This window comes from Agelaius tricolor, unplaced genomic scaffold (genome assembly GCF_023055355.1).
Source record: "Agelaius tricolor isolate 1412-34295 unplaced genomic scaffold, bAgeTri1.0.p SCAF_3, whole genome shotgun sequence".
In the NCBI taxonomy this organism is placed as follows: domain Eukaryota; kingdom Metazoa; phylum Chordata; class Aves; order Passeriformes; family Icteridae; genus Agelaius; species Agelaius tricolor.
Window position 1 is genome coordinate 24,273,770 of NW_027269263.1, and position 24,871 is coordinate 24,298,640.

The window sequence follows — 24,871 nt, forward strand, 5'->3', positions numbered from 1 at the left end:
TTAGTATTGAAGAACAAATGAAAGCCATCTTCTCCCCCCATCCAAATTAAAGGCCTGACATAGGCTAAAGAACTATGGTGCAAAACTGATACTGCAAATATGATGATACTCCTGCCACCAGGTGAATTAACTGACCTGAGTTTATTAGCAGATTTTTAATTTTTTTTCAATATGGAAGACTGTAGCAGCACAAAATGACACCACTGATTTGCCTTGCTTTTGCTGCCTTTCAGCAATGCATTTATTTTGATAAGGAAAATCCACACACATTAAAATCATTTTTATTTTTCTCCATTTTTGACACCAAAAGTGAATGTCTTATGTTACAATTCCCTATAGGATGGACACAAGTTTAGCTATTTGAATTACTCAAAAAAGCAGTTTAGAAGGAAAAAAAAACATTAAACAGGAAAAAAACCCCAAAACTATTGCTTTGCTACAAATTACCATGTTTGTCCCAAAGTTCACAGAAAGTAAAGCTTCCCCATAGCTATAGTCTACACAATAATTGTACCTAGAGTAAAAAGATATTGACTATTAACTAATGTTCTCAGCTTTTTATAAGTAGCACTTTAAGAATAAGTAGTATGTTTATTGCAATTTTGTACCAAGCAATAAGACTGAACATCTGTATGCTGCAGATTTAAGCACACCAAAAATGTATACATTCACTTTAAAAAGATTTTTGCTTATCACTCTTCATTGGTAGTAGTGAAGTCAGCTGCCTGCTTAACCAAGTTACACAATAGAGAGTGTTTCAGCATGCTTCCACTGAGAAAAATAGTCAATGGCATGAAAGTAGTAAATCTCACCTTAAAAGATGAAACTAGCAGAAAATGCAGCAATGCCCTCTTCATACAAGAATAAAACTTCATATGGAATTTTCACACTTTGAGAATACTTCTCTACATGAATATTTAAAGATAATCACATAAAGCTGTGTTGGAAAGACCTCGCTTTTTAAAAAAAAAAAAAGACCACTGCTAATGTTGGAATTTCGACTGCTTCAGATAACAATCTTGACCCAAAAAAGTATTTTAGTAGCAAATTATTATGATGTTGTTTTTATTTCCCACACATTTTACTAATAAATAAGTTCCTCTAAGAGATCTCTTGCCAATTAGATTCGCATTCAGATCCTACAACACTGTAAGCACTAAAATGAAGGGATACATTTAAATGAAATTACACTTAAACAGAGTTACTAATATGATACTAAGACTGTTACAGAAATGCAAACAGGTTTACAGTTACATTTACTAAAAAGTTACAGTAATCTACAGAAAAGGTTGTTGTACTCTCTCTACATCCCAAGAGATCAAATTCAGTTATGTTGTTACTGAAAAAAATGCATAAAGAAATGCATTTCCCTTTTCCTATGTTAAAATCTTTCTCCACTATAGTCTAGAGACAGAAGTACAACTTCTTTTCTGTACAAATGAAAAGCTTTAAAAACACAGCTTCACATTTTACTACATTTTTGCCCTTCTCAGCTTCCAAGTTCTTGCAAAAACAAATATACATTTTCTCAAAAGTGAATTTAAAGGATGTCCACATTAAAAAAATAAAGCCTACAAAAAGTTCAAAGATTTAAAAAAATGTTACTCCTATGGCAGTGATCTCCTACTTGTCCAAAGTCCAGAAAGTTACCGATGTCCATTTAATATTATCTTTCTTCATTTATCCAATTTATCAGGTTCCAATCACATTATTTGTAAGAAGTCCTTGAGCCGATGAGAGGGCAGAAGAGTTCTCTACAATTAAAAAACAGGAGATCAAATTGGGTGTGCCTTTCAGAAAGATATTCATTCGGCACTGCCCCTGCCCGGAGAGACCATTTTCAGGTATTTAGAAAAAGGATTTCCTTGATTAGTTTCCATTGACTGATAAACCAAAAACATGAAGACTGAAACAATAACAAAGAGAAGAACTTTTATCCACAGGGCAACAGGGCGTTCTTTTTTTATTGGTGGTTTCTCCGACTTGGTGTCAGTGGAGGTACCATATTTCTGCACATACTTAGAGTAACTTTCCTCCAGTATGAAGTCACTGTGCTCTAGAGGCCGGCTTGCAGCTCCTTTGATCGGTCTACGGCAGCTAGCACTGTTAATAAAAAAAAAATCAAATTGAAATACTGCATATTTAAAGGAGCAGTCTAAAGTACATAGGGAAGTTTTAGTATAATTAAAGAACTAAGAATTATTTCTGGTGAATATAGTACCTGTAATACTACTTTTGAAGCTTGACAGGTAGACATATTAAGTTAATAATTCAGCGTTCAAGCAAACACTCTAAAAAAACCCTCAAATGCTACTTCACCCTATCCACATAAAAAGGATCATAGCTGGCAATCAAACTGTAGAAAGTAGCTCCCTCTATTTACTTTTTTAATCATTACTTATGCAGCCCTGCTGGGATTTCTAAACATTAGATTATCTCTGGCCAATAAAATATCTACTGATGGCTAAGCCATACACAGAGCCAAAAGACAAAGCAGCAAGGATTAGAAAAACCCCATGTACACTGCCAAGTTCCTATATACAAGGAGTACACATATATGATTTTTATTGAAAAGAAAAGAAAAAGTGGTATGGATTTAACTAGACCTCAAAACAGGAGAGCAAACTTGAGTAGTCAGCAGATGCACTACAGTAGTAGCAACTGGTACTATATATGCTCCTTATGGTTAAGAGTTTATGCAATTGCAGTTTAAATTGAAGCTATAATTCACATGTTGGAAACACAGGAGATGATTTCACATCTTAACATGGGGAAACTTTTTCTCATATCCTCTAAACAGAGTATTTTTTAAATTACCTAATTAACCAGAGGGTTGCTTCAATTTTTGTTTAAATATAAAGACACAAAAATAACCCCCAAATGCACAAGTAACAGCCTTTCCTAGATGCCATCCTTATTCACACTAAGAGTAATCAATATGACTACCACCTAAAGGAAAAAATAGATTACCTGAAAGTTCTTTCTTGCTTTACAAAAGAAAACTCAAATATATGCTGCGAAATCTTTCCTTAATTTACAGCAGGCCTAAGCAGTTGCATGTTGTCAAAAACTTAAATATTGCAAGTCATTACCACAGAAAAGCCCTTTCCATTTAACTTTCACCACCCAGAAATTCCAGTAATAATTCCTACTATAGTACCACCCTGTTCTCCCTCCTCCAATTTCAATAGAGAGGGGGCTGTTTTGGTAACAAATCTATGTGTATAGAACGGAAGAATAGGTGGCTGTCACAAATGTCATTGAGCCAGAGTGCAAAAACTATTCCTCAGAAATCTATCAATATAATCAAAAGATATTTCTCAGCTTGAATAGGTTTAGAAGAACTGAGAAAAAGCCCCCATAAACCTTAGAATTACCTAATTCCTGTAGGTGTTGATACTTCATAAGGGAACAATTCTTTAAGAATATCCCTTTCTACTCTTCTTTCTTCTGCAGTTCTCTCCAGCACCTAGGAAACCAAAAACAGTTAGAAGCCAAATAGACAGCAAAACAAAACGTTTCTGCATAGCTATCTCAGTGACCACTACCATGTGCAATTTGTAAGAATGAGTGAGTCACCCAGTGCCATTCAAGAAGTTTACTTCTTGGGTTTTAGAAGTTTAACCTTAGTTATTGGCAGCCATCCAGTCACTTTTGGCGTCTGAAAGCATTCAGTGATCACCTCAGTTTCCTTTAAGATAAAGAATAAGTTGTATAAATCCTATACACCTGTGAGCCAATGATGTAGATGATCAAAAAAACTTAACGATCACCTCTATCATGGCTGTGTTGAGCAGATCACAGGACTGGTTGTGACCAACATGCTTTAAAAAGCACTGATGTGGGCAATCTGTCTCTTCTTGCTGTAATAAACCACAGTACAGTCAAATACTGACTGAAAAACCCCATCAGCAGTTTGGAGTAGAACATCGAGTTGACCCACAACATTCTATTTGACAACTAAGTCTACATTGCAGTCGTATTGTAAATGAAGTGTTAATAGCAGCTTTATCTAGAGCTACATGAACAAACAGCATCTTGTAATGTAAAATTCCACATTACAGTATTACATTAATACAACTACATATACTTGCAGGTGCTTTAGACAGTTCTCCAAGAGATAATTTTTGACAGCCTGAATAGGTTAACAGTAAAATAATTGTTTTCTTTCTTGATAACTGTCAGGAATCTATAGATACTTTTTTTTAATTCAGGCATTTGGTCTAAAGTAATTCTGCTACTTAATTCCCTAAATTAAAGCACATAGCATTTTTTCAGAATAGGCTGATTTACAAGCTCAAAGGGAGATAACCCAAATCTACTCTGAGCTATAAAGAATTTAAAAGAAAAAAAAAATCTACATTTTGTTCAGAAAAATAACAGCACAAGGAAAAATAACACATCAAAACATATTTGTCTTAGGAAAAGAGAAAAATCAGATTTTTCACACACACACCCCAATCTGAAAGGGGAAAATGAAAATAAGTTTATATTCTGTTTTATGTCATGTGACAACACTAGTTTATTTTGACTGGTGTCACCCAGGCAGTGACATCCTCTACCCCCTCTGTACTAAGAAATAAGCACATACACACAAGAATTTTGTTCACAGAGAGTAAGCAAGAGCAATCTAAGTTTTAATTTATTTACTTCAGCTGTCATCAGTAGTTTCTTTGGTGTTCTTCTGGGCATGTCTGAGAGTTCACTGACTGACAGTGTAGGAGCTGCATGCTTGAAATTTCCAGGCACCCTATTGCCAACCTGCCGAGATTCAAAATTGTTCAAACTCAGAAACAGCCAAAATACAAAATGAAAAGGGGCAAGGTGGCAGAACCAAAAAACAAAACCTTTATGTGCATTGAATATATGCATGTTAGAAGTTAACTGAAGAAGGTTATGTAAAAGATGCTCCAAGATCAGCAAAGGAAACACACTGCTTATCATTCCAAGTAGTTTCTCTTAAGCCATTTAGAAACATAAAAGTTATTTAGTTCACAAGAAAAGCCAAACTTAAAAGCAAATATTCTGCATATACTTAAATAAATTAAGAAAGTATCTATGCTTGTAAAGCTTACTCCCCCCCAAACGACATTAGATGGGACCTAGGTGTTGACCTAGTCCCATCTCAAAGTGAAGAGTATTAGGTACTAAAACAGATACTGAGTATGTGTTCTTAAAGACTACTGAATAGTCTTACTTTCCTTAAAACAGTCTTCTATTTGTCCAAAACAGAATGAATCTGTCAGTGAAGATATATTACAGAAGAATACCGCAATTGATTAAACATATGTACTAAGCATATTTACTAGGGTCTCGTCGCTTGCAGCCAATACAGTTTCATTTATGGGAGTACTCTCTGATATTACAGCATCATCTACAGGCAACTGTGCTGTAGCTTCCACCTGTTTGTTTAAAACAAACAAAAGACAACAATTGAATAAAAGAGCCACTGGGACCCTAAGAGTGAGAGAAAAAAAAAAAAGCTTGTCTATTATAAAAGCCTCTCATCACCCTTTTTCTTGGTGTTCTTCTTGACACTCTTGTAGACTCCCTAGAAAATGCCTGCAGAGGTCCACTTTTTGAAGATCCACTTGTCCAGACAGTCTCAGTAACTCCATCTTGAGAATAGGTCTATTTGAGCATCAAACACATGATCATATACATGAAAACCAGCTCCAAACATCAGATACTCACAACCAAAAGCCAAAATAGCATGCACACTCCAGAAGCAACATGTCTACAATCAAAAAACTGCGGATCCTAATACATTCAATAATGAATAGCTAGCTAGATTAGTAGCATTGACCAGAATACTTATATTTGAGCATATTATTCAAATACAGAACTGAATAGATAATGCCCAACAGTAAAAACTGCTGATTTGCTCACTGCCCTAGTGAGCAACATGAGGAGTTACATCAACTCATGGACAGCAGACATGAAGCTTTCAGTCCCATTACATTTCCTGCCTACACACACACAAAAATAAATCTATGTGCATAAGCAGAAAGCATCACCTCTTTCTCTACATAGATAGGGTTCTATTTTCTCAAGCAGAATTAGGCACAGTTTATGCACAGCCACCGATGTATCAACAGGAGCTAATCTTCAGCCACAGGGGGCAGGCAGAGACACTTAATGATCTTAAAAAGTTTCCACATACAGGGATGAAACTAAAACTTTTCACAAAACAGCAGGTTTAAACAATCAAGCCTGATACAGATCTCTCACAAATTGAAGTAACAGCATGAAGCACCAAACTTTCATAGCCACTAACAAATGCAGATCGTTCCCTATGCTTTACTGCAAGATTCATGCTCAAAGCAAATATTCCCCTCAGAACTAATTCCAAGATGGAAAGGGAGATGTGGATCTGCTTCATCTAGATTACATACAAGATTTTCTTTTTTATTTGGTTAAGTTTAAAAATAAAAATTATTACTTTTTCAATACTTCTATCTTTGCACATTAACACCTCATAGAGCAATGTATTACCAAGTTTTTAGAAGTTACACTCCTTGCTAAATAAACTTATACGCTGCAACTGTCAGTTACAGGTTCAATAGTGAAAATTACTTCACTAGAACAGCTTCAGCCCCAAAACAAGGTGTTAAAAGAACAGGCTGAAAAGTATTTATTAATTGAGAGGGGACAGTGAAACTAGAAGCTGAGCCGCCTTATGGTTCTATGACAAATTCTGTATAACAGCGACTACATACACAGCAGAGGGAGCACAAGTGTTTCACTTCATTCCAAAGTCACTGAAGTACTTTATAAAACAAATACAGACCTCAGGTCCAAACAGATTCAGATTTTTTTTATAATTGTAGATTTCAGCCTAATTCTCCAAAATTCTTTACAATTTTAAGAAACCTTGGATGAAACATCTTCTAACCCCTTCCTAAATATTTACCAGACACTGCATTCTCTTCCTTCCTGCAACCTACAATCACACTTCCCCACCTCAACCCCATACACTTTCTATTTGAGAGGTGTTCTTTAGAAGCTTAGAGAAAAAATACTAATTTCAGAGTGTTTCTACTCCAACAATCTACTCAGGAAAGCGGGAAGGCAAATTCACTCATACTAGTAACCACGAGCTCCCCATTCCAGACTATTTGACTATGAATTATTTATCTCCTAATGAAAGTTAGAAGCACTTCACTAATAACTGCCTCTCTTCTTCAGATGCTTTAATCGTGTTTTAAGTACCAACTTTCACTTTTTTTCTTGCATGAAAAGTCTAGGAAAAACCAGAATCTACTGCATAAGACCCATCCAGATTTCAGTAGAACACAGTCAACAGACAAAACAAAAAAGAAGAAATAAAACTTGTTATCTACAGTTATAATTATTCTCACTGTCAACAGAGCAGGCCTCTAACCCTATCAAAATGTAATACTCATGTTGGGTACACCACCACCCTGTAATGTAACCAGAGAAACTACAATGGTGTGGTACGTAAGCAGTGTTCAGTGTCTGCTTCTAACTGTCAAATAACTCATGAGCAGTGGAGCTATAGATTATGACTTTACCTCAGCTATCACTTACCAAGTTACTATACAGGTAGTAAAAAAAATACAGGGAGGAGTAGGGGAACACAGCACATGTAGAATGTCACTGTACAAAGTTTCTGGAGAGAGACTAGTTCTACACTGCTCCTTAACATTTACATTGTTTGGCTGCCTCGTTCTAACCAGTGCCATTTACTATGACATGTCAGGCTCAGTTTTGAACTCCTACTCTAGATTCACCTACTGGATTAGAAGGGGGTTTTAAAATTAGGATTTTCTGCCAACTTTTCCCTATGAAGAGGTAATTAAACACAAATAGCTGAGCTCAAGTTCATCCAGCCCTCCACTGCTAACTGACTGATAAGACCCATATTCAACCTCCCCACCCAATTTCTTTTCCAGCAGTCTGCCTAATAGCTATCTATCTGTTTGCACTCTCTTCTCAAGAGAACAGCTACATCCAGCCATGCCAAACGACAAACAAACAGTCTTGTAAGCTACATACACCTGGTATAAAACCAGTGCTGCACAGGACCTAGAAGTAACTAGCAAGTCTGCTCACTCCACACTGCCCACCAGCTCAGCCTCACCATGCTTCAGACACTCAATCTTTGTGCAATGCCACACAGTGCACAACAGTTGAAATAGTTCTGCAAAATTAGTATAGTCCCTTGATACATTGCTGAAAACCTACAATGGAATTCCACAGGAAGAAGGGGAGAAAAGAAAAAAAATCATCTCCATGTTCTGTTTTTCTCAGCAAAAAACATGACTACACACATTCGCTAGCCAAAAGCATTAAGTTGTTCTTGGCTTCAAGCAGCTGCAAAATTTAAATGGGGGTGGGTGGGGCTGTTTTGTTTTGGGTTTTTTTGGTGGTTTTGTCTGTTTGCAGTATTTAAAAAAAAACAAACAAGAAACAACCAGAAAATCAAAAGTAAAAGGTTTAACAAAACAAAGAGTTTCTGAAGAATTTGGCAATTTTGACATTAAGTAATTTTTTGATTATTCTTTTGATTAACTCCTGGCAATTAAAATACACAAGTTGCAAAATATTGCATCTATACTGCACATGTAAGATTGCCAAAAGAATAATGACCTGATACTAATATAGTGAAACTGGATGACAAAAAAATTGAGTAAACAAATAATCACTTAAAATACCACAAAAACACCTCACTGAATCTCATTTATTCTGTAAGCAAGTTCCTGAAGACTACCAATTTTGTTTGTTGACAACAGAATTAAATATCTGTATTACACTGAAGCTGACAGGAATTTCTGGTAGAATAACTATTTCGAAAAAAGTGATTCTTGAAATACAAGAATCTAAAGATTAAGATGCTCATTATAGAGAGACCATTATAAGCAGAAGTTGCCTGATCAAATTAAAGAATGCTTAGTGCATTGAACTATGTGTGTGTTTGAATTTTTTGAAGTAAAATCTGTTCAGCTTGCACCCTAAAACTCCAACTTAAAATAAGCAAACTAGTTATGGATCTCCATAGCTGTCTTGCATTACTCAAGGTCATATAGCAGCATTTCACCTGCTAAAGAGACATCCATAGCTAAAGCATGTTTATACATATACACACACACTAAATAGCAAGCATCTGGCATTTAACAAAGTATTGAGAAAAGTCACCGTGATCTGCTAAAATACACCAAGCAATTAACAAGCCAGATTCTGAGGCACTGAATGTTTCTTTACGAGTCCTTTACTGCAGCATAACTCCACTACTTACTGAACAGATGAACAACACTCTAAAGACTCTAAGTATCCTAAGCTGGGGAAGAGGGCATTTAGTGATGCTTTCACATCAGAAGGACAGATCAGCCATCAACTACCAAACCCTGTATTCAGCAGTTTGAAAAATCAGAGGTGATTCTGTAAAATCCCTCTTCTGTCAAGACAGCAGAACTAATATTTATAAGTAGAGAACAGGTGAGAGATCTACACTTGTTATCTATTCTTTTTCTTCATAGGAGAAATTTTTCAACAAATTTGTGTCTACTCTAGTACTGCTGCTACAAACATAGCTGAAGAAAAAATATTACATAGCTAGCATACATGTGTGTACACACATACACACACCTGTACATATAGGCATATACCCAAATACATTACGTCACAGATTACATTTAAATGAGTCATTAGACAAATGTATTTAAAATGCATACATATATCTGTAGCTATCTAATCACACATATATATGTATGTATTTAAAAACGCTTGTTTAAAAAAAAGCCAAAAAAACCCCCCACACATCTCTTTGTCCTAACTTTTCTTTTTTTTGAGAAAACACTGCTTTTATTAAATCAAGTTGATTACGAGCATCCAACAGAAAGCCATCAGCCCACATGACTTAATCTGCCAGGTTTCCAAAACTAAGCATGTTAAGGTTGCCTACTATTCTTCTCTAGGAGGTGCTGCAGCAGCTGGCAAGTCAGACAAACAGCTTTCAGCAGACCATTACTTTGAACATTATCAGACATGCTAAAAACGGCCACTATAGTTAATTCACAAGATCTTCATGCTATATTAGAACAGGCTTTCTAAAAGAACTTTTAAAAACCAGCATGGCTCACTTAGTCAAATGTGATGTTAAAGGTAGTAAGGTGTTTAGTGAGCACATCACCAGCAGTTAGTAGCTGTTCCACGAGCCCCTATGACAAACATACCTGGTTGTGTTCAACAACTCTTTTTTGTTTGAGCGCAACTGACGTCTTCGTCCTGGCTTTCAGGGGTTCTCTCTTCTCAAGCCTCAGCTCAGTCTTCGGATCTGCAACCAGTTTTAATATAACTAGTTTCTATAATACTACTGTTGTTGTACTAGTTGAAACAAAATGTATTTTAATAAAAATTCATTTTGAGAGGCAACATAACTCTTATGAGTTATTTCCTTAAAAAGCTGTGAAACAGGTATATTTTCTATTAAATGTATAAGAACAAAGACTTTTGAAGAATAACCTTAAAATTATTTCAAAACACTGATCCACGTATTTACCTTTTTTGCTAAAAATCTTACATTTCAGATAAGCCTTGACAAATCCAGCAGTTCCATTTAGAAACTGCTATCAAATTATAATTCCTTTAACCAAAGTACCATTCTACTATTGATTGTAGTAAAGGTATTGAAGCTTGTCAATGTTGGTTGAAGCTGTTAGCTTAGTTTCCTCTAATACAAGTCCTTTTATATAAAACCCCATTTTTGATGCAGTAGAAAGGAGAGTGATTAGCAGTCATCTCACCAATAAAAGGATGTATTATTTCCACTGCTTTTCTAAAATTCTAATAGCTTTACACCAACATATTTAAGATTTTTTTTTTGTAGGGGAAACGGGGAATATTTGGGTTTGAGTTTTTTTCCCCAGTGTGTGAACAGTTCAGTAGTTATATGAAGCATATGTAATTATAAGAAGTTAGCTGTCAGTTGTGACTGGGCTCTTGGCTGTCCCAAACATTAATAAATCAATCTCTAACATCCTCTCCCCCTTAAAAGTGCAAGATATAAAAGTTGAAAAACAAGCCCAAATATGCAAGGGAGATCAATCCAATTACTAGTTCTATTTCAACCCTTTCTGTCCTATGTCCATGGAAATTTCTTTAAAAAACAAAACAAAACAAACCCACTCCCAAAACCAAACCACACTAAATAAGCATCTTCTAACACTCCATTCAAGTAATTCTTTAAAACCTGTGCTGTTTTTATTTTTTGTAAATTGCGCAATAGTGTGTTTTTGGTCCCACTTTCCTCACCACTACACATGCTCGATACAAACTTGATATTAAAACCCACAAAACACACACCCAGGACCAACCAATCAACCCACCCCCAACTAAGTCCATAAGGAACAGAACATAAAGGGGTTGAATCATAAGTGTTAGCCATTAAACAAAAAAAGAACAAAAAATTAATAGGCAAACATTCATTTACTATCCCACAGTAAATAACTACTGTGAGCACCATAAGACGAAATTGGACTAGTACTTAAGTATGAAGTGCAAAGAACATTGTGACACCCAATACACAGTTCTCCTGTCTATTGGATTTACAGGCTCCATCCAGTCTGGGGAAAATGGAAAAAAGGGACCAGGTCAGCAGCAAAAGGTTTCCTTTCCCATAACAGGCACCTGGATCACTGTGCTGGTACTGCATGATCAAGTACATGACTGACATGGCCCACAGCAGTAACTTACAGCCTCCCCCAACAGCAAGATCATACATCCTTAGGTTATTTCTACTGCAAGTATTACTCATGTATAATTTGAACTGTTCTCATGCAAGTTCCATTCGAGTCTTACCTTCCTCATTGTCACTGTACTGGTCAGAATCATTGTTTCCATTCTGTCTGGTGTTCTCAGTAGTTGAAATCGCTGGGAGAGGCACAGGTGCCTTCAGGTCAGGACCTTGTTCCATCAGTTTCAAAAGCTTTTTCTCATAAAGTTTCCTAGTAGTAGCTATAACAAGGAAGGATACACGCTAAAGAAACAGTTTTAATCTTTCCTGACTTGACTGATAGAACTGGGCTGTTATATATTCAATGGGAATTTTTGAACATAATGTTTTGTTTATTTTTAATCAGTTTGTATGGCCCAGAGTGTTTCTCTATATATACACACACACCTACCTCTAGGTACACAACTCTGCCTCTAAAACCTCTAACTTCTCAGTTTAAGAGAATTCTTAGATAAACTCGGACCTCTTTGTACACTGAAAGTTACAGAAAGGAAATGTATGGAAAGGGAATTTATCTGCTTCTTAGATATGCTACTTCATATGCTGCAATATACAAGTTGTTATTCCCTCACAAAAAAAAAAAAGAAAGAGTGAATTTAATGGTTTCCGTTGCACTATTTCCATGCAGATTGCTCTATTCTTCTCCTAATTCCCCTACCCTGGAATTAATGGCCCTGCCTTTGCCTTGTTGGCAAATTCAGTCCAATAAGCATCAGAGGTGGTGCAAGCAAGCAGCAACAACAGAACTTTCTGCTTGCTGCCATCTAGCCATCAGGTTGGCTTGCTTGGGACAAGCAAGAACAGCTGTCTAAAACATTTTAAGTCTAGCACATACTTCCACATCTGGACTTTGCTGGCAAAAATCTGTAGAGGTGACTGGTGTCTGAGCTGTTAGCTGCAGAAAAGAAAAAAAATCTAACTTTTGAAGTTTTCTGATAAGAGGAAAACACCATTTAAAAGAAATGTCAGCCCTTCAAGGAATAATCCATACCCTCTAAGAATTAAAGGCAATAAATTAGACCAAATGTAAATGCCTTTCCAGTGGACTCCACAGGTTCTTGAGTACTATCCAAGAGGTACAGGATGAATGGAAAGGCATGCAGAATCAGCTAACTGAAAATATGACAGACAAGACTTTGAATACACACATGACTGCAGGCTCAGTCATGGACACTTCCATCCACCTAGGATTCAAGAACATTCCACAGAAGGCTCTGCATACTACAAAGAACAATCTTTTTTTCAAGAATTGTGAAATCAAATTCCCTTGCCATTAGGCTACTGCACAATCTGAAAGGCAAGGCACTTTGATCTCACATCACAGACAGTATCCAAGGCAGGAGATTAGGCTGGGGTCAGGACTACTCCTGACATAGGCCAGCACACAGGACAGAATGCTAGGCTAGAAAAAAACATTAGCAAAGGAAAACATTACTGCACAATGCAGTGAGTAGGAAATGCTCTAGGGAAAGGGAAGTTCCCTGTTCTTATTTGGCTCTCAATATTATTAGGTTATTATGTAAGATGTATTTCCTATTTAAGTGGGCCCAGATCTAAACCTCTGTATCAGAAGACCTAACTACCCCAGCACTGAACTTTAACTAAGAGTCACACAGCTTCAGAACACAAGCTGGAACATCTCCAGCTGGCCTAGAACAGGAGAAACAAACTACAGACTTCTCCACTGCAATGCTTCAAGACTTCTCAATGTAAACAGTACAATGAAAATATCCAAGGTGGGAAGTAGGATTGCAACAGTACTGGTAATAAAAAGTAACTGTACCAGGGAAACTTCACAAATGAGGCATAGTGAGAAATAAAACAGATCAGTATCTGCTAGTTTAATTGACCTACCTACAATTGGGCCAGGATTTACTCCATACTTCATAAGCTGCTCTTGAAGGTCTTCATTGCTCATCTCTGTTATATCTAGGCCATCCTTCTCCTCTGGTCTGGGTTTGTCAGTTTTCTTTGTGGCTTTCTGGGACAGGAGAGAGAAATGAAAGATGGTGTTTTCAGTTAATACTGAACACATCTTTTTCTTCTAAGGGAACAGGAAAACATAAGAGTACTAAACATGTAAATCCAGAAGAAATTAATTCTATTCTCACCCATGATCACTACTAAAGCCTATGTGAAACAGTACAAACATTTACACCTACTAAGAAAAAATGCAAAGGTTTTCTACTTAGGAAGGAAATACCCATTACAAGTCTCCTCTTAAAATCGCTCATTCTGGTCTTGTGTTTTAGTTTGAAGTTCAAGCATACAGTGCAAAGGGATTGCTTTCCTGTGACTGGAGAAGTAAGCTTCTGGCCATTTCACCATCACTACACAAAACTACAAATATGTATGTTACATTATTTTTCTACCTGATAGGTCATTTCCTTCTCTAATGATATGGAACAAGTTCTTTAGTATCTACATGCTTTCAACCAAGTTTCCAAAACTGCTATTCCTACTCATCCTGTCATTCTCTGTGAGATTACATGATATTACAAGGTGAGTACAGGAAAGGCAAAAATCAGAAACAGTCTCATATTTTCAAAATCCTACTTGTCTGCTTAGGCCTCTGCTACTTGCAGCTCCAAAAAATTCTAAACCCAACTCTGGCAACAGTACTTGAACACTTGGCAATGCACCATCACCACATGCAGATGGCTATCAAAATAATCTGCTGAGATGCTACTCCTAAATTAGCAGTTTCTGCTCAATCCAAACAGAGTCATCATAACACTTCAACTTGGGAAGCCTCTGTTGCTACAATAGGGATGGTAAAAGTGAAGAGGTAAGACACAAAAAAGCATGCTTAGGATTTGCATGCTCTTTGCTAAGAAAGACCTTGATACTGCTTAGAAATAAGTCATATTTGTATCTCAAAGTTGTATTATATAAACAGAAACAATTTCTGCACTTAGCATTTTTCTCAACTCAGTTGTCTGGAAGGCCTATTTGTTTGGGGTTTTTTTTTTTTTTTTACACTAAGATGATTTACATGAGCTAACAGAATCTATCTAGCTATTAATGCAGGTTCAAGATTTGTTTGCATGCAAACCTGGTCTTGCCTCAAATATCTTGGTATTTTAAAACTAAGCAGGGACTGAATGAGGGTTTCCCAAGTATATCTGACTCCAAATTTTCCTCTGGCTTCTGGGTATTCTAGCATGATAAACTTAAAATCAGCTGCTGAAAAGCAACAGAATCTCTAAGGATCAAGACATTTCTTTATTTTATGAAATAAACTACAAACAGTCCAAGGAAAGTAAAGGACCATTAAAGAAGCAGATTTGACTAAAGACAGATTTACAACTCACTTTATCAGTCATCCCACTTCTAATTAGTTTTTGAAGCAATTAAGCCATACACAAGAAACAATCCTGCAGCTGCAAGACACTTTTCACTTTTGAACATGTTGGTCATAAACATTACGTCAAGTTAAACATTGCATTAACTTTAATTTCATATTCAATGTGTTTTTTTCTGGGCTACTGGACTGTCCAAACAGAAAAAAGTTCCAAAAAAAACCGTTGGCTTTTCTTGTTCAGATCTGTTCAGACTAATGACAGCTCTGGTGTTTGCCTGCATCACCAAGCGGATTAATCACAACGCTAGTCCATATTTTAGAAAAAAACTACTATGGTGCAGGAAATTAACATTCCAATGACACTTCAGAGAAACTGGAATCCTAATGTAATGTATCTCTACCTTTGTTCACTTAGAGACCACAGAAGAGACTACAACAATATACACAAGAAAAACTACTCAGCATTCTGGATGCTTTACAGAAATCTTTGCCATCAGAAATCTAACTCTGACTAATGACTACCAGGGTACTCTAACACAAGTAAACTCACATATCTCATAGTTTCTTTGCGGCTTTTTTCCTTCAAAATACCATTTCACTTTTTCCAGCACTACTGTCACAAACAGAGATCATCAAAACAGCCAGTTTCAGCAAAGAAAAAGAGTAGGGAGGGGATGAAGCAAGTTGAAAGGAATCTGTGTTCTTCAATAATTGGGCCAGATGTGTTCATTTTGTGTTCTGCAAGGTCACAGCTTTTACTTTTGAACACCTATTCTCCTTAGCGCAGGAGCAAATGATTTCCCTTGAACAAGTAGAAAGCTGCCATCTAACCATTCACTGGACCACAAGGTGAGTCCCTAGAAGTATAAGGCTGGATAGAAGAATTTCTCACACCTCAGCTGTGGTATGACAGCACCAACTTCAGCAACAACACTAAATTTAATTACCACTACCATTATAGCCTAATGCATCACTATGCTTCCTGTGAATCATGACAGCTTGTCTGGTGGACTACACCTTGAGAGAGATCAAAAGAGATAGCTTAAAAGTTTAACGCTGTAAATTAAATACAAACAAACAAACCCAAAAAACCTCACAATCTCATTTACCTGTTTTAAGACCACTAGCAGAATTTGTCTTACTGCGGAGCAGAGATGAAGGGCCTGAAATGAAATTGTGGCAGAATTTGCCAATGCAAGGTAGTGCCACTGACCACTTTGTCCATAATGTAATTATTTTTGCAGTAATACACCCAAATCTATGTAAATATTTTTGCAACAATATACCCAAATCAATAAATCCTTATCTGAAGATCTTCTAATCTGATCCAGAGCTCACAGCATTAAAAAAATATTTCTAGTCATTGCTATTTTCTAGAAAACAGAAGATGGAAGATTATCTGCATACTTCACTTGAGAGAGATTTGTTCACACCAGAGATAGCAATTTGGTAGTGGTACATGTCAGGCTTGGTTTTCAATTGCCTAGGAACTAACTCTTCAGACAAGTACTGAAGTGAATTACAAGCATGGGGCTGCCACACAGCATTCGCAGTACTAGGGCCACAGAAAAACAACAGCATAAATGAAGTTCATCTTCTCCAAGTGTCATCTCTTGACAGCACAAAGCTTTCACCTTTTGCTAGCAAGAAGAGCAGACAATGCAAGCAACCAGAATTCAGAACCTACCCCTTACCTTAGGCATTCCTGCTGAATAGAAATTAACAGCCAGAGACCAGGTTAATTAGGCAAACCTCATAACCGCCTGTACTAGTCCCGGCACTGTCCCAAAGACAAGCATAAGAAACTGCTGAAGAAGCCATTAAATAATAAAACCAACAACTATGGGACATCACCAAATACTATTTTCAAATCCCAAGTTAAATGGCATCTACATCAGGATACACAAGGATCTTAATCCCAAACCAGTGCAGCTTCATCACGAGACACAAAAAGGGTCAGGGCTTATTTATGATTTCTCTGAATGAGGTTAAGATAGGCTAAAGAAAGCCCAAATCCCACCAACAGAATGCTGTTTAATTCTCCAGTTTGCAGGGCTCCCTCTGGTAACAAATAACTATTTCTCTTAGGAGAAAGTTAAGGAAGAAGTTAAGGAAAGTTAAGGAACTGGATATGCAAACTGTTAATAATAGATTTATAATGTGAAATAGATAGAATGAAAAGTACAAGGGGAACAAAGACCTACAATACACAATCATTTCTTGCAACAGAATTTCCTTTTTTAAAAATCAAGTCCTACTGAACTTTTTAACCTTAAAGGCCTGGAGACAATATTTACCAAGAGCTACAGGACAGACAAAATAAACAATGGAAAGAGAATTAAGCAGCAGCAATTCCAAAGATACTGATACACACAACTTAAGAGAATTCACTATCTTTTAACCTTAATTAGTAAGTGCCAGACTTAAAATTTCCAAGCCTATGTACAGTAACAGTCATAAACTATAAGATTAAGGACAACTCAACCCTACCACCCCCTTCTCCTCCCAGACACTAATTTTCCATGTTACTTGGTGAAGGAAATACACCCTCTCAAAGTCTGAAGGTGCAGAACAGCCTGGCAGGACTTCTCACTGAAGTGAGAATTACTTTGGTCATCTCATCCCTGCTGCTCACAGCTTTCTCTCAGCCAGCAGATGAGTGCTTTTTAAAAGGCCATAAAGGATTTAAACTGTATTCTGTGTGATGTTTGTGTGGCAGGTCGTAATGAAGACATACGGCCACACAGGAAACACCAAATAGATTCTCTGCCTTCACTGGGCACACACAGATGCTTTACACTGCCTCACCTATCCAGTACACTTTCCACAAACCTAATCTTCATAAACTACCAGTTTTACTATTACTTCTCTTTTCTAATAGGGAAGGGGTTGAAGCTGTTGTTACCTCGGCTACAGATATCACAACCACAGCATGCTGACTATGAAAAGCTGGAGCTGGCTCTTTAGTTACTTGGCACTTGATTAGAACAAAAAACCTCAACAACCCAAACAAACAACTCTCCCCCCTCCCCCCATCAAACCCAACATCTTGACCTGATCGGTCTCATGTATGATCTTTCAAACAGGCCCTTCAGATCCAGATGTTCTCATCATACCTTCATTAACAGGAGACATTTGACTGATCTTTTTCATATAATCCCTTTAAAGGTCAAAAATATCACTCAATATATGCTTTAGAAGTGATTCTTCCAGGACATGAAATACACAACAAGCTCAGTCATAATAATCCATGCATTCTAAGCTCTGAACAGTTTCTATTTGACAACAGCATCAAGACAATATTTTTGGTACATGCTTTAAAATAATGGTCCTAGAAAGGCAAAAATGTAATTTCATAGTTACTTTTCCTGTGAGCTACCTTTGCTGACATTCAGCCCATAACTAACCAGGACAAGGGGCATTCAGATGCAGATGGTTCACCCTGCAGAAAAAACAGTGTCTTGCATACCTAGTCACTGTCCTCACATACCACTATGCTAAAAAAGCTTAAGGTAAAAAAGCAAAAAAATTGCTCAAAAATATTAGTAGAGCTGGAGAAGTTGGCTCCTCCAGACAATATTATCAGACTGAGGTACAAACAGGCATGATTTTAAAAGCTCTTCCTGTTCTGGTAGGAATATAGCCAAAGTGAGCTATATATTCTTGGGCTGGATAGAGCTAAGCCAGAAGAGCGACCGATTCAAAACATGTAATTTGCAACAGAATTCAAACTATGGGATTTGGTCTCTGCACAGCTTTTATCGATAGAAAATAAGCACCTAAATGCATTATCAAATGTTCAGAACTTAGAAAAACCCCACTAAAATGACAGCGTAGACAGTTCAAAATTACTCATGACTACAGCCGTGTCCAAGCTCTAACGCCACTATTAAGAGAGCTGGTGTAGCTTTCAGCGACTGCAGCACGGACCTTCAGATGACTCTTTCGCACTTGTTGCTCCCAGGCACTTAAAGAAAAGCGATGCCTGCCCCTCTCCAGGGCCGCTAAGGCAGCCGAGCGATCCCGCGGGTGCCGCAGGAGGAGCCGCTCGGAGCGCGCCCCCTGGCGCCCGGCCCGCAGCGCGCACGGGCCGCGACCCCGCCCGCGCCGCCCCACCCTCCGAGTGCCCTGCTCACACGAGGGCTGCAACTCAGCCGGGCTGCAGCCTCTGACCGAGAGGCTTCTGACTATGTGCTCGCAATAAAGGGAAGGGCAAGCAGGCACAGAGAGGAATGGTGGAAAGCCCATGCTTTCATTTTATTCATCCTTTCCATAAATCCTTGCAGTTCCAGCTTCCTCCCTTGCCCCTTATGTCTAAGGGGTCTTATGTCCCTCCTGTCCTCTCTTATTAAGATATTTTGCTTTAGTTTTTCACCAGAATCCAGGTCCCCTGGGATGTCAGCCTTCCCTCACTCTTCTTCTTTCCAATTGTTCTGAGAGCAAATTGCTCTGGAGACACGAGTGCTAATCTTTTTGAAGGCAGCAGATCAGAGAAACACCCTTATGCCAAAAGACATTAACAGGGACAACAGTTACTCGGGCTACAAGTAGTTGCAGAACTACTCAAGTAGCACAAAGGAGGCAACAAGCACACATCATCCAAATTTGTTTTACTTGGCAGGTACTGTTTGGGATTTTTCTGAATGTTTTGGTTGGGGTTGGTTGTTGGGGGGGAGGTTAAGGGGAAGGCGACACAACACGGGGCACAACGGACCCAAATCTGAGCACTAGAGTACTTGCTGAAGTTCTAGAACTTCTGATGATACAGTGCTCTGATTCTAACACACAAGATAAGCATAAATAGCGCAGAGCCTTCCAGATATTGTTAACAAAAGTGTAGGAGTACCACCCATTCTCTAAACATCAAAAAAGTCACCCATAATTGTTTAAACTTAAGCACCGTGGAAAGGAAAACTCAGATCTAGGATAGGAACTAGCAGTTCTGAGATGTTCCTCCTCCAACAAGCATGAAACAAGTCAGATTCAAGCTCATCCAGTTTTACTCAAAAGCACCTTATGAATGCTATCAGCAGAACACTGTAAGTCAGGAAAATGTCTGTTTCACTGTAACTGCATTCAGTGAATGCCACTTAAGTGTCTGAAACAGACAGATGTTAAGCTAAATAATTTGGTTTTAGAGATCTCTTCCTCTTGAAGCTGCAGTTTTCAATTTTTTAATTCAATAACTGTTTTATTGGGCTTTTGAAGGTTAAAGCGTGAAAGTGAAAGACCTTCAAAGGACTCCGTTTCTCGGCACTCCCTCAACTAATGACCTTTGAAACACAGTATCTAAGATACAATTAAATAGTTTCACTATCACACACATTAAGACTCCGGAAGCTGATAATCATTATCCAAGCCTTTTCTCGAGACCAGACATCTTACAATTATCAATTACAAGATTGCTTTCTCAAGATATACTAATTTATAGTCCACTTATGAAAAATTAAAAAAGAAATCACAGCTTCCCAAAGAGAAAAATTTCAAATAGCATCAGCTTCCCTTTTTTCCTTACATGTGCAAAGTCTAAGAAAACAAGCACAGGGGACTAATTGAACATGCACCAGAGGCGCTTTGCTATAATACACATCTCAGAGGTACGAGCAAGACATCTACACTACGCAGACTCTCTTTACACTAAACAGTCCACTTCATTAAGCCAAGCAAACCAGCTGTTCACGCAAAGCTTCATCCTTTCATTTAGAAGCATTTACACCGAGTAGCGTGGCTGCTGTACGACCACGACAGCGGACCGGAGTCCTCTCCTGAGCAAGTTACACCCTCATGCTGTTCTCTTGCTTCGTTCCTCCAACACCGAAACAGTCTCCTTAGGACACCGCTCGCCAAGCTACAGTAAATGTCTCCCAGTTTACCCTCGGGGGGCCGTCGCACTCTCCACGCGCGGTCCCGCTGCCCCTGCCCCCCGAGCCAGCCGCTCCAAAGGGCGCTCAGGGTGGGACGCGTCCTGGAGGAGCAGCCGGCGGCCCCCAGCACCGGCCCCGCCGTCCCAGCTGCTCCCCGACGCGGGGCGGCCGCCCGGCAGCGCCGCTGCCCCTCTCCCCCAGGCGGCGGGACCGTCCCGCCCTCAGCCAAGCCGGAGAAGCTCCCGACCCCGTGCGGGGACCCTGGCGCGTTGTGGCGCTCCCCGAGCCGCGGCCGGCGGGCGGAGGCGGCCGGCCCCGTTCGGGCGGGAAAGCGGGCCCGAGGCTGCCGGGAAGCCGAGGCGGCGCGGGCAGGAGGCAGCGGTACTCACCCGCCCGGCGGCAGCAGCTCCGCGGCTCCGGGCGCCGAGAGGTGTGGGCTCCCGCTCCTCGTCGCTGGAAAAGTCGGGCTGCGCGAGGGCGGGCGGGTTGCGGGCGGTGAGGTGCTGCAGGTAGAGCTGCACGTACACGTCCTTGCGCTGCTCGCCGCCCGGGAGGCTCACATTGTTAGCGATCAGCTCGCTCTTCAGCTTCTCCTTGGTCAGCACCGACGGATCCGCCAGGAACTCGGGCATCGCCGCCGGCCGCAGCCGCCGCCGCTCTCCCGGGAGAGGCACCAACAAAGCGCGGGGAGAAGGGGCGGGGGAGCGGGAGGAGGAGGAGGACTCGTCTGCTCCGCGCCAGGGACCAGCTCCACAGCGAGCGGGCGCGCGCACCGAGCGCTTCTTCCCAGCCAGCAATAAACGGCGCCCTGATTGGCGGGGAGGACAACGAAGCGGCCTCGCTATTGGCTGGCGGGCGGAAGGGGGGCGGGACGCGCGGGAGCAGCGGCGTTGGTGCTTTGCGCGAGGGACAGTAACGCAGTTTAAATTCGGCTCGGGCGGGAGAGGCGCGCGGGGCGGCGCTCGAGGGCCCGGGGAGAGTGAAGGCGCCGGCCGCGCCCCGTGGGTCCCGGTGGCGCCGGGGCCCTTTCGGGTGACAGGTGTGTCTCCACCGACCCGGAGCGCCCCTCCCTGCCGCAAGCAGCGGGGGAGGCGGTTAGCGCGATCCCAGTTACCTGCCGTGATCCCGGTGTCCTGCCGCGACACCTGCCGCCACTTCTGCCCCCAGGCACCTGCGGGCCTGGCGGCCGCGCCTCCCGCGCCTCCCGCGCTCAGCACCGCGGACCGGGCGGGCACGGCAGCTCCTGCTCCCCCGGGATAGCCGCCCTCGCCCAGCCTTTGGCTGGCGGGCTCCAGAAGGAATCCAGCTGGGAAATTGGTAGCTAGTCTCTTAGTGTGACTGCCGCCGGTGCGGTGACTTAAACGCAAAAAAAACCCCGAACGCGCATCTATAGTGCCGCAGAGTTTGAAAGGCGGGTAGTTGTTTTATTTATTTATTTGTAAAGCCGACTTCTAAAATGTCACGAGTGTGTCCCGGCTGAGAAAGTTCAAGATTTGAGCTCAAGACTGCAGTTTTACAATCTTTAAACAAGTGGGCTAAATCCTTCTGTGTTTACACGCTGCTGGCTGGGAACGCGCGCTGCTTCTGTTTTCTGATGGCAAGGGTTCAGTGTTTAGATTCGACTACATAGCCTATGCTTTTGACGACTGCCTTGCAGTATACCCGAGATAAGAATTTAAATGAGGCTATTTTAGTTCTCCCATCAGTCATGGATCTGAAACAGGATTATTGGTGTTTGCACCTTCTCCTCTTTGTATTCCAGAAAGAGTTATAAATTGCTGTTGGGGATTTCCACTACTGTTGTGTGCTCCATCATGAAGCTGTCCTGGTGCCTGTTGTTCCTATTTACCTTACCATAGCCTCAATATCAGCTAGACGAAGGCAATGAGGATTATTTTTTGTAGTAGGTAATTTCGAGACAGATCAAGGACCCACCCACAGGAAGCTTGACGCTTCCCACCGAAGGATTGATGTGGTGTAACAAAGTAATGGAGAGGAGGGAGAAGCTTAGCTTGGGGCATTTAATTTGCCTAGTTGTGCTAGTAGCTCTGTGAGGTGGCAGTCATCTGAAGTTCATTATAATTTGGATCTGAAGTGCTCGGTTCTTGGTGCACACACTTTACCTGTTCCGTTTGTTTGGCAATGAGGCTGAACAGTGGGTAGAAACATCTTCCTCCATTGACACCACACACGTACACAGTAAAAAGTAATGTATTAATGTGTATTGACTGCTATCACTTACTTTTAGGCTTGAATAGAACAAATTAGATGGTTCTGTCTATTTTTCAGCATATCTTACCAAAATTTTACCAGGAACATGGGTATTACATGAAAGGTGCTTTGGAAATGCTTAAAGGAAATTTAATTCCTATTCAAAATTGATAGTACTAATTTAAAGCATAGATAGTATTTTTCACCTTGAAAAGCTTTTAAGTGGCTTGGGAACTAGTCTTTCCTCTACCTTTAAGAATTTGCTTCTTTTCCAGATATGGAACTAGTTGCACAGCATACTTTAGAGACGTTCTTCAGCTATCATACTAATGTAGAAAATAATAACTTTAATTCATATCAAGGCTAAAATCTTTTAAAGCAGCATAAGGGGGAACTGGGTCTGGGAAATTTTAACCAAACTTAATAGTGAAAATACAATCTAAAAATTTGGTGCAGTCACCACCTAACATCCCCACAGAAAATAATGGTAGGATAGCCCTGCAGCTTGTTTTTTGGCAGTACTTCTTAGTGCAGGCACAATTCTCCACTCACTGTACTGTTCAGATTCTGCAATACAGCTGGTGCTGGCTTTTCTTGTGAGTAACAGTTCAGGAGTGGAAAGAAGCACAGCTGCTGAGCTTGAAGTCTACACTGATGGTAGGCCTGGTTTTAATGCATTAAATGTAGCATAAAAAACCCCTACAGGAATATGGTATGAAGTAGTAAATCCCTATAGTTACACTCACAGTTCAGCTTTGGTCAAAACAAATGGATGGGCTGACTTGTCTTATCTTGGCTCTGTGTTTTTCTGCTTTAGCTGTCAGATGAAACTGGCACAGAAGCATAAAGATAGCAGAAACATATCATATGTTTTGGCTATTTGTTCAAACTCCAGTACTGTTGTTGTAGAGCCACTGAAGTTGTGGCTCTGATTAATATTGCTTAAAGTTTGTCTTTACAGTCCATTAAAGTTTTGAAAGTTATTTTCCCCAACTATAAAGAAAAAGTGTATTTATTGTGGATTACTTTCTCTATTATGTTGTTACCCTGAGGTAACTGCCTTGCACTGACATGGAACTCTTTTATTGGTTACCTCTAGTTGCTTCCAAAGCAGCCAAACCTAAAGAAGCATGATACAATACTTCAGTGTCACTCTTCTTTGCAGCAATAGACTTCTCCAGGAAGCCAAGTCCCTAACAGTCCTTGGCACAAAACTGTCCTTTATTGGTTCTACACTTGTTACTGTCACACTTTGGGACCAACAGGCATCTTCCAGGCAAGGCAAAGACAGGGAAAGTAGCATAAGAAAGCACCTAAATGTGAAAACACATGATAATTGACACTGGAACCTGCAGGTGTCACCACAATTAGACCTTAATACACCTGCACCTTTATTGTTTGTTCTGTTTGAAGGAAAAAGGAAGTCACGTTTTGTAGCACGAGGCAGCAGTCAAAGGGATGAAGGGAACCAGTTCATTATGAATGAGCTCAAAAAATCTTTCTAATGTTGTTACAGTGTGGGGAGGAAACCCACAAATATGAAGTCTCTGGTCCCTATGCCTATTCAATAATTTGCTGTGTAAAGGTTGGAGCATGGAACTGTTGTTTTACCATGCCTTCTGTGAAGCTTTCCAGTACTTGAATGTTTACCCCTAACTGCAAGTTCTGGTTTTTGAAGACTAGAATACCTGCCTCTACCTGAGAAACAGGTAGTTACAGTTTCCTACTTGTCAGTAT

The 24,871-nt window shown here is 39.9% G+C and overlaps 1 protein-coding gene across 6 annotated transcripts; it reads right to left on the reverse strand.

Moving 5' to 3' along the window:
• Positions 1-207: 207 nt before the first annotated feature.
• Positions 208-21,720, reverse strand: TMPO (thymopoietin). 6 transcript variants are annotated; one of them, XM_071423232.1, is made up of 9 exons: positions 21,313-21,720; positions 13,610-13,736; positions 11,821-11,976; positions 10,197-10,297; positions 5,512-5,631; positions 5,307-5,402; positions 4,651-4,761; positions 3,378-3,469; positions 208-2,103 (listed from the first exon to the last, which is right to left on the reverse strand). In XM_071423232.1, the coding sequence occupies exons 1-9, from the start codon at positions 21,553-21,555 to the stop codon at positions 1,806-1,808; spliced, it is 1,344 nt and encodes a 447-aa protein (XP_071279333.1). In that variant the 5' UTR covers positions 21,556-21,720; the 3' UTR covers positions 208-1,805. The 6 variants fall into 6 exon arrangements, with proteins under 6 accessions (XP_071279333.1, XP_071279335.1, XP_071279334.1 ...); XM_071423234.1 differs by lacking the exon at positions 5,512-5,631; XM_071423233.1 differs by lacking the exon at positions 4,651-4,761.
• Positions 21,721-24,871: the final 3,151 nt, after the last annotated feature.